The sequence below is a fragment of the Watersipora subatra genome, chromosome 7 (genome assembly GCF_963576615.1).
Source record: "Watersipora subatra chromosome 7, tzWatSuba1.1, whole genome shotgun sequence".
Lineage (NCBI taxonomy): Eukaryota > Metazoa > Bryozoa > Gymnolaemata > Cheilostomatida > Watersiporidae > Watersipora > Watersipora subatra.
The window spans coordinates 52004040-52019718 of record NC_088714.1 but is presented as its reverse complement, the minus strand read 5'-3'; the positions used below and the strand labels follow the sequence as shown (position 1 = coordinate 52019718).

At 36.3% G+C, this 15679-nt stretch overlaps 1 protein-coding gene across 1 annotated transcript in view; it reads left to right on the top strand.

Moving 5' to 3' along the window:
- LOC137401118 (cytochrome c oxidase assembly protein COX16 homolog, mitochondrial-like) overlaps positions 1 to 15679 on the top strand; it is a 386239-nt gene that overhangs the window by 369052 nt on the left and 1508 nt on the right. The window contains exons 2-4 of the mRNA XM_068087484.1: positions 5788 to 5905; positions 9430 to 9504; positions 12772 to 12864. Of these exons, the coding sequence (XP_067943585.1) occupies positions 5855 to 5905; positions 9430 to 9504; positions 12772 to 12864 (219 nt within the window). The 5' untranslated portion in view covers positions 5788 to 5854. The remainder of the gene's footprint in view (positions 1 to 5787; positions 5906 to 9429; positions 9505 to 12771; positions 12865 to 15679) is intronic.

Here is a 15679-nt window from a genome sequence, read left to right as displayed (position 1 = left end):
GACACTAAAGGTTTGTGGGCGGTCTTTATAGTAAGGTCAAGTATACCAATGATATATCGAGCAAACCTTTTTGCGGTCCAAGTAACTCCCAATGCCTCCTTCTCTATTACGGCATATTTACATTCAGTTTCGGATAGAGATCGGCTTGCGGCAGCTACTAGCTGACGGGTGCCATCTGACTGTTTCTGACTCAAGACAGTTCCTAACCCGTAATCGAACACATCCGTTGACAAATATGTCTCTTTATTTGGGTCATATGGGGCAAAAATTGGTGTAGATTTAAACTCTTCTTTGAGACGATCAAACGCTTTTTTGCTGGGAATCATTCCATATCCAACAACTCTTTTTGCACCAGAGCTCTCGGAGCGGTTGGCTGATATGTGCTACAGCAGAACTAAACTTGCCATACTGGCCACTATGCCTAGGAAGCTCCTAACATCACGTACACACGTTGGTGTCGGAAAGTCAAGCAATGCAGATATTTTTTCACCTGTGTGAATACCGCTAGCGCCAATGCGATATCCTAAATGCTCTACTGACGTTTTCTTTAGAGCACACTTGGCATGATTTAACGTTAGACCAGCGTCGTGCATGCGGCATAGCACTTGCGATAAACGGGAGTTATGCTCTCTCTCATCATTACCCATCACTAATACATCATTCATATGTACTACGACACCTGCGATACCTTCTAATATTTTTGTCATTTCTTTGCTGAATATCTCTGGAGCTGATTTTAGCCCAAATGGCAATTTATGGTAGTAGAAACGTCCAAATGGTGTCAAGAAAGTGGTGAGATGTTGGGATTTGGCAGACAATGGTATTTGCCAAAATCTGCAGTTGGCATCTAGTTTTGAAAATATGTGACCACCATTAAGTTTTGACAGACTGTCCTCGACGGTTGCCATGGGAAAAACTTGACGTCGTACGTACTTATTTAGCTGTGTAAAGTCTGTACAGATACGAACACTGTCTTGTTTAGGTACAACGACCATCAGTGCACACCATTCCGTAAGCTGTTTCGCTTCTACAATAACGCCTAAAGATTCCATACGCTCTAACTTAGTTTTGTCAAGTAATGGAAAGGGTACGGCTCGTGGCATGAATATACTGTATGGCTTGGCATCGTCAGTCAGTCTGAGTTCACATTCAGTCTTTGCAGCTCCTAGACCCTGAAAAAGTCTTATCAACAAAATTATCAACCCCATTCGCAAAATCATCAACATTATCAACATTACAGGCAAGCAAACCAAGACTTTGACATGCAAATTTGCTCAATAGGTTCACATCTTGGTTATGCACAACGTAAATTGTTTCTGATATAGATTTGTTACCATGTGTAAGAATTGCATCAGTTTGACCAACACAAGGTATTTCTAAGTTACCAGGACCTCTTAGTCTCTTAGTATTGGGCTGCAATGGAGCGGATATAGCATTTGGTCTACACACAATTGCTGCAGCACCAGAATCTAGTTTAAATGTTGCTGTATTGGTATGTCCCTGTTTGTCAATGGCTAGTTTGGCCATCCATGGTTTACTACCATTTCTATCGCTGTTCTTGATTTATCCAGTAAGCAACTCGACTTCAGTCACAGATTTTCCAGAGAAGCACATTTGCTTCCAATGGCCTCTTTTGCCACATGCAGTACATGTACATCTCAATGCTGGGCACGAGTCTCTGGAATGTGGGGCTTTTCCACAGCGTTAACATCGGTTTTTAGGGATAGATGAGGCAACCCTATTATTTGCAGAAGTGTTGTCAAAGCTATTGGCGTGTCCTTGGGTTGTCGGCCTGTGTCCAACATTACCGGTATTCGATGATTTGTGTCCTTTTAAGTAAGAGTTTCGGTTTGAGCTAGATGTGTCATTCTTTCGGCTATGTTGTGGCTGTCATAAACTGAATCTGTTGGCATGTACATCTACAGCTAATTCCCTGACTACTGACTGCTTGTTTAGCTGATTCAAAGTGTCTAGCTATCATCACTGCGTCATCTAGCATCAGATATGCATTGGCTTGTAGTTTTTCACTCCATTTGTCTTCAGTAACGCCCACTACTAATCTGTCACGTATTAGCTCTTCCCGTAGATCTCTATAGTCACAAAACTCGGCTTGGCGATATAGATTGTGAATAAACACATCTATAGAATCACTACCTTGTGTCGGTTTGTTGAGTTTAGCTCTCTCAACAATGAGATTTCTCTTAACTCCAAAGTATTCATTGAATGCATCAATCACAGAATCGTAGTCGGTTTCTTCTATTCCACGGCTAAGCACTAAATCTTCTGCTTGCTCCCCTGATGTATAAATAAGAGTGTTAATCTGTTCACGCTGAGGTCTAGTATCCAAACCGCTCACTTCTCTATACCTCCTCCATCTACTATACCATCTCGTCCAACCGGCAGGTTCGGCAAAGTCAAATTTGTCAGGTGGGTACACCTTGGGTGCAGAATAATGCACTCTTAATGGCTCCACCATTCATTCATCAGCATCACCGGCTTCCCCCTCTTCGTCAGACATGATACAAACACCGCTGCCACCATGTGTAGTTGTTACTAGTTAGATGGTAGGAGATTATTTATTCAGGACGTGAACACTGATAATAAAGAAGTAGCCATGCCGTTGTCACGAGCGCAACTGTCTGTGTTTACATGACGTCCTTTAACACAAAAACCGGAGGTACACAACTCCTAGTATTATACAGTGCAGTGTAACATAACACGAATATAGCACAGTATATATGTAAATTCATATTTTGTATTTGTGCTAGTGTGATGTTATTAAAAAAAATTTGTTTTTTTGAAAAAATTATTTTTCATAGGTTCTGTTGACTGCTAAAAGCCAGCCAGCTTTTTTAGAAATTCAATGGCTAATTAGAAGCCTAACTGCAAGGATATTTTTTTTACAAGTTTTATTAGTTGTTAATGATCACCAGTTACTCCAGTCTATATTAAAATGGTACAGGAAGACAAATAAATATGTAAGACATATGTTAAAATATAAGGTCATATTTTGTGTGCATCATATTGTCTTTCCTTTCCATGCGTATAAGGCTAGAAGTTCTCTTTTATTTGGTATGGATAGTATTCTGGTGTCTGATGTACATCTTTGAGGGATATATAGTATAATTAGCATTTTCAAAGCTGTTTGGTCTATACCGTTTATTGTTTCTTGTAGTTTTGTGAAAAGATGAGCTTCATATATTCTCATAGCTTTCCAAGTAAAACAGTAAACTAGGAGAGTTGAGTTTTTGTGTGAATACATCCTTTATTTATGAACACATTACTTCATGCCAATGCAGCACCGTTGCAGTTTCCAGGTTAATTGTTTTCCGTGCCTTTCAGTACTGAAACTAGGAAGTTAGAGTTCTGAAAGAACTCAAATGTTATAACTGTTTTACAATGGATACTTCTAATACTGACCACAGAGCTGTCTTATTTCAATTAAAAGGGGATGGACTTTCTTGCAGTCTTGCTTCACACCCATTGTTTGTCATTGAATATTTGAAAATGTATTAGTTGTTTCCTAGAGATGTGGGAGATTCAACCAATACATACATGAGCTAAACATTGCTTTTAAAGTTTATCACCAGCCTCGTGTTACCCTACTAAGTTACCAGTAAAGGATATAGTAAAGTGTCTGCTTCCAACCTTCACTTCATCACAAATTAATAAAACATTCTCTGGAAGTCTTGTATGTTCTGGGTTCAAAGCCCCATATTGTTAGGTATCTGTCAAGGACTCTCAGACCATTATCTACTTATCTATAACAATGAAACACTTTTTTTATTTTAAACACTTATTCATTCGTAAGCTGCATTATCGAGTTAGCCAAAATACAGACCCATTAATGAACATGGTCAGGTTGTTCTTTTCTCGGTCTACAAGTACTTCTATTGTATGCTCTAGTCAGGCACAGGTCAATTATTATGTATGTTCACAACTTCATTGATACGACATTTTTATAACAGTATCTCTCTGTCATAACAGTAACTAGTGAATACAGGGGAGCAGTTTTTGCACAACCAGGCTACGATGTGAAAAACTTAGAAGGAATGCATGCATCATCAATATCCTCAGTACATATCCAGCGTGATACCAAACAATACCAAAGATTAACAGGTGATTTTATGAAAGAAAACTCAAGCATTTACAGTAAAAAAAGGCTAGCATGTTGTCCAAACTGTAAAAGAATCTAATCATGCAGTAGAAGAGTTGAAAAGTTCGAGCAATAGAATCGAATAGAATAAAGCAATAAAAGGAGTAATAGCGTGAGTTTTAGAAAAGCTAGATGGGAATAGACTATTATCACTAGCTAATAAGCTAAGCATCTAGTATTCTCTGCGCGCTTGTCATCCTTCACCATCTACAGACAGCATTGGAATCAGTCAGACAGCATAGGTATAAGTGAAGTGAGTTAACTAACATAGGCAAGTGGTAAACTCTGGCTCGGGGACACAAGTTGACATCCTACATTATGCTAACATCTATTGAAATGTTACTGTAGTATGCAATCCGGCATCCGAGCCAATCAACTAACATAAACATTAATGCAAATGTATTTTGTTGACTGCATTGTATTTTTAAGTGTTGTTTTCTTTATTTATCTAAGTTTTAGATAATAATTAGTGTAATGTATGTAGATATGCTAGAAATGTAATCGCGCAATCTTGCTATGCCTACCTTGCACTACAGCCACCCTCTACTACACTCACCCTGTACTACGTCCACTTTGTACGACCCACACGGTACTACACTGATCTGTACTACCTGTGCTACACCCACTCTCTGGTAAACCTACATGTACTACATCCACCCTGTATTACGCTCACCCTCTGCTACATCCACCCACTGCTACACCCACTCTCTGCTAAGCCCACCCTGTACTGCACCCTCCCTGTACTAAACCCACATTGTACTAAACCTAATTTGTGCTACACTGTACTCATTGACTTCAATTTAATTTTTAGCCTTGCATCTTTCTAATGTTTCTATGAATACCATTCATTCAAGCTAGACAATAAATAATAATTAACAAACAATTCTCATAACTTATTTCCCATATATCTGTTTGTTTAAAACTAGTTAGCATTCATTAGAAATTTTTTATATAGCAAGACAAAGGAATATTTAACATATTGTATTGAACATGATCACATAAGTCATCAACAGTAGTTGAGTTTCGCTCGAACTGTGTACATAAATACACAAAAGCCTCACCAGCAAATTTAACAATTTCTGTTCTTAACTGACAAATACACTGCTTAGACCTTTTATGTAGCCTAGCTATGATATAGATATGTTATACTTTTTTTCAAGCATATTCATCTTGTTCACACTTCCTACGCAAAAGTCTTGCTACACTAATACCACTTTTTGCTTCGAACAAATAAGTATTAACTTTGCAAAAAAGCTCATGATTGTTTCTTTGTTTTTGATTTTTAGTTTAGTTGCAAATGTGCAGATTTAGTTCAGTTTATGTGTTTTCAGTTGACAATATATTGGGCTTGTAGTTTGAGATATATGTATCTCTATTCTTTGATCGAATCTGTTCAAACACCAAATATAACACAAGAATAACATACTAGCTTGGCTGAGATTTGTTGATAAACATAACTATAGGAGAAAGTAGGTGTAGTGATGAAGACAGTAGGTATAGCATTCATAGTTGTTTATTAGTTTGAAACGAACAACCAGTGTTCCTAAGGAAGACAGAGATTTCGAATTTCTCTCTTTTCTTTTTAACGGTTAAGTCACAATAGACCTAAAAGTAGTGTTTGCATTTTGTAGAGCTACAGCATGTACACACCACTCAGCCAATAGTATATGTAATTACTACCTGCTGCCAACATTTTTAATGATGACGATATTTACCAACAAGTTCATCAGACAAGGCGCTCCATTTGTGGTCAGTTGGACAGTTTGAATTCCTCTCAATTCATATGTAATCAAAATCTATTGCAGAGATTTTATAAATGTTTGTATATCAGTAGGCTGGTACTTCACATGCAACAGAGAGTTAGAATCTCATTTGTGAATTAAACTCATAATTTTTATTTGATGTAATGTTTGTTAATGTATAAACTTTGAATTGGGATAAAGGAAGTCTGCCACATATAAAAGTCATTTGCTGTGTGTTATTGAGTATTTTAGCCTCTATGATCACTGATGTGATGGCTTCAAAGTTGGTACTCTGTTCCCGGTTCAAAAATTACCCGTCATATTGACTGATGATTACTGTCATAAAAAGGTGTTTAGCAATAAAACTATGGACATGTATAGTCTGATAAGATACCACTGACTTCTCAGTCTATCAGACTCAGTCAGTCAGACTATCTCAGTCTCTCTGTTTGTTCAGCTTTTTGTGTTACCGATTAATAAACTTTACCAGCACAAAATTTCTCAATAGCTTTTTCAAAATTTTATTCAAATGATTATACAGTAAAAAATATTACTATAATACTAGATTTTTTTTAAACCGTTGTACCATTTTTTGGCAATTTTTTATACTGCTTGCGGTTAAAAAACAATTGAATATAGAACTCCATCATAATGGAATGGTCTCCCAATAAACTTAAATTAAACGTAAATTGCATTAATTAATAGCTTTAAGAAAGATGTCAAGAGCCACTTATTAAACCAAGATCAGCCTACTTTGTTAATTTTAACAAGATAGTGAATGTTATCATCATTGCCAAGTTGTCTCAATTGCGCATGTAGACCTCATTATACCTTAACATTTAGGAAAATTTTAGGCTTTCATTTGTTTTTATTTAATCAATATTGTAACTGTATTTATTTTTGCTTTGTTATATTTTTATTAATTGATGAAATAGAACACGCACAAAGCAGAAACTTGCGCTAAATTTCTATCAAGTAAATATGTTAAAAGTTTATTAATTTATAGAACAACTAGTTGTGCTACCCGGCGTTGCCCGGGTAATAAAAATGTCTGGACAGAAAGTTAATTTGTATTTAACATAATTATAACAACATTTACCATTCTAACTGTCAAACTACATATCATGAGAGAAGTGTTTTGTGTAGTTGAAATAATTTAAGAGAAAAATGAAGACAACTTTAAAGGTTTTAAAACTTTGTCAAACAACTGTAACTTTCAAGCTATTAGCCTGGCACATTGCCAATGGAAAATTGCAGTAAGCCGCCAGGCTTCTAATGACGGTACTCCATGACATTGCATCAGCATTGTTGTCCAGCTGCAGTTATTCTAATATTTAGCTATAGCCGGAATGCGGACAGACATACAACGCACAGACATACTCGGAGAAATATATATATACAGTGCACCCCCGAGATACGATGTTAATTCGTTCCAGGGTTGGCATCGTATGGTGAAAAATTCGTATATCGGGGTATAGAGACCATTGTAATTAAACAATGCAAACACTCCCTGGTAAAAATCGTCAATTTTTTTATAAAAATGTGTACATATTGACAATTAGCAACAAAATAGTATGTTAACTTTAGTAATTATATTTTCCTACAGTAACTGTATTGTATTCAGTGTATTTTAATGATCTGCAATAAAACGCAAAATTATAATGTGTGTACCAAATGCAGTACGTACGGTAAGGAGTTCTTGCCTTCAAAAGGTATGCATAACATAAACTTTGAATTCACTTCAAGTAAGTTTAGCTTGCTAAACCTACACTTAAAACTAAGTTTTAGTATGTATCAACTTTTTATCACGAAATTTTATCCTTCAGCAGTTCATATGTTCACTTTCACTATAAACTTTAGCCTATCTGTTTGAAACCTTTTTCAACCTAAATCAATAAGGCCGAGCGATGCAGTTATAGAAAGCGGCCCCTCGCACACTTGACCATTTAATGGCTACCGAAAAGAAAAATAAAATTTTATTTTCTATACAGGACGTACATACCTTTGGAGTAACGTGGCTTTAGCTGCTACATGTAGCGAGTAAAGCAGAGATGAGGCAAAAGCGTATCAATGCTAATTATGGTGCTGTACACTTGAAAATAAATTTAAAACGTAATGAATTGGAATTTTTTAGTAGGCTAAAAGAAGTTGTCCATTCCTGTCCAATTCTTCTACCTTTTCTACGAAAAAATTGATGGTGCAATGCAGAAAATCACTAGCTAGCGCTTGTAAAAGGATCCAGAGAATGTGGTACAGTAGTTTGTCTTGTATGAAATGTGCACAAGAATCAATGTAACCATACATACAAAGTTTGTACGTATTTATACCCTAGGGGGGACAGGGCTTTAGCAAGTTTCAGAAAGTAATGTGGATGCTTCAGCTATCCTGAGTAGCTAGTTATATGAGTTACATACATACATACGATGAATTGTATTCACGTAGAAGATAACAAGCCCATACGCAAAGACACGGTTAAACAAGAGAATAAAACATAAAACCAAAAGGAAACAAATAAAATGACTAAAATATGAAAAACATGCCACACAAGAGATAAATAATATATATTATACATGCATTGTTTTAATGTACTAGTCCATATCAGTAAATTAAACACTTAAAATATTTCTGTGAATGTGGGGTTTTCCGTATCTTCTACATCCTCGCCTTTACTAAATGGTTGCTTCTTTTGAATGCTGATCGCGTGCATGACCTAGCTCATTCAAATCTTCAGTCGGAAGCTCTTTCTTGTGCTTGCTTTAATGGAGTTCTTGTTTTAATAATAATTGCAAATGCTGATTGGTTGCGATCATATTCTTTGACAATGTTAATAATACGGGTCCCTTCTTCTTATTTACGACATCCAACTTTGTTGACATAGAAATCAATTTTCCTTCGTTTTGTAACGTTTGTATCGGTCTCAGATTCCATAGATAACGAATTAAATGTAGATACTTGTAGTTATATACGTATGCTGACTTAAAAGTTTATAGCAAAAGCTATAATAACGCTACAAATGAATATTTGCTCTCGCTTGTGCATTTTACACGAAATTTTCCACGCGGATATGAGAGAAGTCGATCATCGTGTCTCTTCTAAACGTTCTAAGAATGTTTTCGGCAAACTATATTTCGGTGTCTTTTTTTATTTCGACGTGTGTTATAAGCACACCGACAGCCAAATTTTAACTCGGGCGAAACTTTTCTCAAATTCGTATGGTGAAATAAAATTTGTATAGCGAGGTGAAGATATCACAATGTTTGACTTCGTAAGGTGAAAAAATTGTATATCAGGGTAATCGTATCTCGAGGGTGCACTGTATGTAGATGTTATAGTTTTATTGTCAGTATTTATATGAAGCCGTTGTAATACATATTATGTCTAGTAGTAGTAGGTTTAAAACATTTATTTTCAATTTTCCACAAAATATGGAAACACCCTTGCAATATTGAACTGACACACCAATGAAAATTATCATGTTAGGCATGTATATTGGTATGGTATGATTGTCTATCGGTATTTCTGTGGTTTCAGGTGTTGGTAGTTGGTGCACCTTTCTTCCTTCAGTACTTTAACCGGATAAGATATGACTATAGAAGAAATCGAATGGTAGGAACCATTACTCTTTACATCATGTACTTGTAATGAAGATTCGAGATACTTTGACACCAAAACAATGATTGACCTGTATTATACATTTTTTTACCTTCACGTGATTTATGGAGTTGAGTTTTTGGGCCATGCTATCTCAACAGAGTTGGAAAAGATTTTGTTACAGAAAAAAGCTGTAAGGATTATTTTAAAAATTAAACCAAAAGCCGCAGTAGTTACTAGCTTTTCTTCATTAAAAATAATGCCTATAAAAAGGTTTTTTGAATTTTAGCTTGTTCTTCTTATGATCAAAGTTTTTAAAGATGTTGATTTTCAAAATATGGTTATTGATCACAGTGACTGTACCAGATCAAAGACAAGCAATGCTTTTAAAATACAATACATTGAAACTAGGTAAGGTCAAAGATATATGTTGTTTATTGCAGCATTATTCAATAAATACTTATTCAACTTTCATGACTTGGCTTCAAGTATTATAAAAGTGAAGCTGGCGGAATGCTTGTGGGCAAATGGTGGCCGTGTCACCTCACTCATGACTCTGTCTGTTCTTTTGCAAACTGCCGGCAGGGCTGTCCTGTTGCTAGTCTCAAACTATCAGACAATCTCTTTTGCTTTATGTTTGTGTTTTTGTTAATTTCTTTGTTTCACTGATAAGTTACACTCAATCAAACACGCGCGCGGACACACCTTCCTGGTTTATCTCTTAGCTGTCTTTACTAGATGTCTGTGAGACTCCCAAACACCGTGTTTCTATACATCTGAATAAGTCAGTTGTGCTGTGAAGTTAGTTCATTTTGTTCAACTTCAAATTGCTCAGTTTTTTAATTCAAGATAACAATTCTTTGGGATGCGTTTGAATAAGCAGAGAGCTGGTGCTTGCTGAACGAATAACATTCATGCAAATGAACAATTTCGGTGTTTTTCTGTTCACTGAGTCGTGGGTGCGTAAATTTTTCCAAATTAAAAATGGCTGCCACCTATTTTTGCTGATTTCTGCTATTAGATTATGTAAAGTAAATATTTGTATCGGAAAATTTGAAGGCCCTAAATGTAGAGCAATGCAGTAGTATCATAAGATTTTGAGAGGAAAACAGTTTTTTTACGCAGCATGCCATAAAAATGTATTGTTGAACATCAAGATTAAGGTTAATACAGCTGAATAAAATTTGGAGCGCTCGCCTGTGAGTAAAATCAAGAATAAAAGTGACATAGTACCCGCTACTAGCAAAGTGTATTTTTGACTTTTTATGCAGGTAAAACATTTTAAATATTATTGGCATGTATCGCATTTCATGCTAAATATATTTAGCAAATTTTCCTGTTTTATTATCTGTACGTGGTGAACGTTAGACAGAAGAAAAAAAATTTATCAAAAATAAATCAACAGCCAAGCATCAAAAAGCAAAGGAACGTTTTGGCTAGCTGCAAAATTATACTACTTGAGGACAAACAACAAATGTAATACAAAGGCATTAACTAAAAAATCTGTATATCAGCCTAGAAAGTAACAAGCTTTTATTTTCATTAGTAAATTATAAAACAATGTAAATGATGCGTAACGGGATTGACGTTGGAAACTTGGTAAACTACAGCCGAACCTTGACATACAAGCTTAATGCCTTCCAGGACTGAGCTCGTATGTCAATGCGCTTGTATCTCAAAGCAATATATATATGCCTAATAAAATAACTGAATACAAATTAATCTGTTTTCATACTATCAAAAAACCACCTAAACAGGAAATTACAGTGAAAGCATGTTTTTGAATTGTTGTAATTCACTACCTACGCTCATACAGTAACACATGCCTATTTAGCCGTCCTGGTCTGCAATAAAATGCAACATTACTACGTACCATATCATATGGTCCGTACGGAAGTGCTACTTTCAAGAGAGGCTTAGTGACGAACCGCGGTGTTAGTACGCTTGTGACGTAACATAAACTTTAAATTTAACATAAATGAATTTAGCTTTTTAAACATACATTTGAAACTATGTTTTAACTAAACTTAGTTGTATTTCTTTCCTTTAATTTTTTTATCGTTTTTTGGCTTAGCGCTTTTTTTTCATTTTCACTATAACTTTTAGCCGGCTTTTTTAAAAAAATTTCAAACGGATTCGACGAGGAAAATCGAGTGATGCTGTTATCAAAAGCGGCCTCCCACATACTTAGGTACTTAATGGCTGCATCAACAACTGGCTTGTATCTCAAATTTTACAATGAACAGCATGCGAGAGACTGTCAGGATCTCTGCTCATTGTCGCTTTGCTCCTTTTATAGTCTTTCATCTCTGGTTGCGTCTACCTCATTGTTAGATAGGTGACATGTTGGACTCGGCAATTGACTTTCGGCCAATCGGAAGCTTCGCCAACGGTCGTGTTTTCTGCCAAGGCTTGGCTCAGTCGTGACATCGGCCCTGAGGTTGGCTAGGTAGCCGGCCCTGGCCTCTGCGATCTCCCGCCATATTTAAAGTTTTAATATAAGGACTGAACAGTAACTGTGGTACTGTTAGTTTGTATCAACAACTTTTTCCTGTTTTTTGACACGTTCACTTGGTTCAGGGTTTATGATTACAGTCAATTTTACACTGAGGAATTACTGTTTCAATTTAAATAGATTTTTCTGTTACTTTCACTGTAACAAAGTTTCAGTAACAGTTACTCTGTTACTAAACAAATATTGCATACATCTAAAGTGAAGTGAAGCAACAATGTATTTTTAGTATACATAGTAAGAGCTCTGTCTGTCTGTTTGTCTGTCTGAAACCAGGGTTAAAGGTTAGAATAAGATATTGGTTTCTACGAGACTCCAACTCATGACATTCAGTTTGGTCGTCTGACACTCTAACATCAGCACCAATCAACTTCTTTAAGTATTTTTGAATAATTGTGCGACTACTTATTACCTGTGCTCAATGGTGACACCTGGTGGCACACTAGACTGCCAGCTTACTAGTATATATAAAGATGCCCATATACGTAGTTTTCCCTCCCAAGTGTGACAAGAGGGAAAACTATATTTTAAGGCTAATTATGGGACTCTCATATTATTCAAATCGAATTTGAGAACTTTTGCTGATTGGACACTTCAAGTTATATGGAATTTGTCACATGACACAAAGCAAAAACTTTACATATATTCTTTACATTGGAATTTACATAAAATGTTGTTCATGTTATAGGAACTTCTACTGTAGTGGAATTTATGTAAAAGGGGTTAATGTTATAGGTGCGTCTAGTTTATTTAGAAATTCTACTTTTTAGATGAGCCAGCAGGAACAGCTAAAAGTAGAGGAAGTGGCTCAAGCTAGGAAACAAGGAATTCCACTGGACAAGAATGCTGAACTTGCGATTCAGGTTCCTATGTCGATGCAATACTTGTGATGTCTATTGGTTTGCATTTGCCGTCTCTATTGGTGTGCCATAGATTATTACAAGTATCCATTAGGGCACCAGTACATGTATAGCAGTACATGGAAGTCTACACTAGCATATCAGTATATGTATATCCAAGGGCATGCATAATAATAAATAATAGCAAGTTTAACAATATAAGAATGTATATATGTGATGCTCGATGTAAATGACAACTAAATCATCTACTTGGCGTAAATGATCTATGTTTCAGGTAATCCGTCAAATAAATTTTTTGGTCAATTTGCAAAATGCCTGAAAGTTTCAGTCATTTTGTAAAATTATTAGTAAATTTGTAAATTGACCAAACATTTCAGGCGTCTTACAAATTGACAGATTATACGCATTAACTGTAACATAAATACATACTAGGTCGTAATGTTACTAGCGCAAGCAGCAGGGTAATGGTTTACTGTTGTACAGTTTTTACAGTTGTGGTCTAAAGCCTGGTTCCCATATACGTCGCAAAGCACCGGCGACAGCACCGCAGGCTATTAGCAATGAAATGGAAACGTTCGCGCCGAGGACAGCCGGTAGTTGCCGGCGGCATCGCAATAGTTTAGCGCTGTTCAAATTTCGCAAACAGTCGCAGGCAAAACCTTCCCAAAATGCACTGTATGGGTAAAGGTCACCATTATAGGAACGGCATGGCCAGCGAACATTTTATTTGATTACGCAATTATGTTTACGATATTATTAACGATGTGGCTTTTATGTGAACAGATCCCGCCGAGCCTAGCATCGCAAGCGTTTTGCTGCGCATGTTACCGCCGGAGTCTCGCAATCGATATGGGAACCAGGCTTAAGGCACCAGTTCACAGCATGTTTAGTAGCTATGGAAATTACATCGTTATAATCTCCTCTGCTGTATTGGAGCAGTAAGCTGTTCCAATGCTCTACATCTTACATGATTAGCGGGCAATGATTGGTCAATTGCTAACCAACACGAACATCTACCTAAGTTTTTTTATGTTGCTACATTTTTAATGGTCCATGTCTGACCGGGTTGGCAAATGAAATTTTATTATTGTTTCCACTTAAACTCTCTGTCTACTTATTATTCAAACTAGCACCCACGCAATACACTGTACCATGAGAGCTCATCAGGTGTGCTGAAAATTGCTGAGAATCGGTATCTTCACAATTATTCGAAGTTTCTGTAAGGCAGTTGATTGGTTCAGTTGTTAAAGTGTTAGTCCAACTCGCCTAAGGTCTTGAGTTCGAATCCCATATGATGCGATCTTTTTTCCCCAACCTCCAACCATGGTTTCAGATGGCTGGGCACGGCTCTCATTGTAGCAAAGCTAGTTCGGCGGGCCGTGAGGGATCATTCGATGTAATAACTATATGTACAATTATTCCAAAATGCCAGCAAGGTGGTTGAATAGTGCAGACAGTAGTGAGCCTGGCTGCTAAGGTGAATGTCCCGGTTCGAATCCCGTATGATGCATTATTTTTTCCCAAACTCTAACCTTGGAAAGACAACAGAGCTATCATGCTTTTAGACTCAGTCCACCCACCTTGGATACGGCCAAAATCCTTGAGTAATACCAATGATTTTAATATGTGGTCAACTATCATTGAGGTTTCTGTATATGTATGAACTGTGAGATATTATTTTCCTCGCTGCTTCCAGCAATAACTGATCGATAGGTCATTTCTCTACAGAAGGATATAAGATAAGATCTAAGAATCCAATCATAATTCCCATTTATTGAAATTGTCTGTTTTGCGGCTAGCGCTCGGTTAATGTAATCTATAAAAACACCTTTCAATAATGATGAAAAGTTAAAGCTATGTTTCTCAAGGTTGCCCTGTAGAGACCAGGTTCATAAACATTTTCAATGCCACCTCTTCTACCTGAAGGCCATTTTCCATTGTGTAGCCTTAGCTCCTGTAGGCTTGTAGTTGGTTTGTATATGACGAGAATCAGATTGTCATACGTTTACCTCATACCTAAATTCTTGTGTGTAGGTACAGAAGACGCTCTTATAACATGAATATTCCGTTCTGGGAATGTTTATGTTATAGGGATTTTACGTTATAAGAAGAGTAAAATACATGTATGTAAATTACCTAATCCGTTTCAAGATCTTCCCAAGCTCACCCCTTTGGCCCTTATTATAGGAAAAAACTAAAGCTAACTTTTGTAATTTAATGATTGCATAGTAATTGTGGTATACTTGGTTTATATCGCCAAATTTTCGGTTTTTTTATCTCTTTTATTTGGTTTAGGGTTCTTGATTATGATATTTGTAAATTAAGGGGAGCACACACCTTCAATGTCAATTTAAATCAATTTTTTTCACTTTCTTTCTAGAAAACACGGTCTATGCTGCAAAGAAAAAAAGAGTTGACGAATATAAAGTAAAACAAAAATATATATATGTACTACCCTAGGACACTTATATTTCACTAATATTTAGTTTCGTGAGTAGCATACAGAGTAAAATTTCGCTGCAACTTAATTTTGCAGTTCTGATGAGTGCGAAATTATAGTGATGTGAAAATAAATGCAGTGGAACAAACAATTAGATTCCTCAGGTCCAGTTCACTGGGAAAAAAATTTCAATTTGGGACTAGTTTGTAATTGTGTACCGCAGTTAGAAATTTGTGGGCGAGATCGATAATGCAATTTGATCGTTTACTGCCATTTGTTTCTTGGACTGTCAATGAACAAAGCTATTTAATTTCGCGTTTTCGCTCGTTCGTTATGATAGTTTAGTTTTGCTCAGGAAATTTTCGCGAGAGGATGACT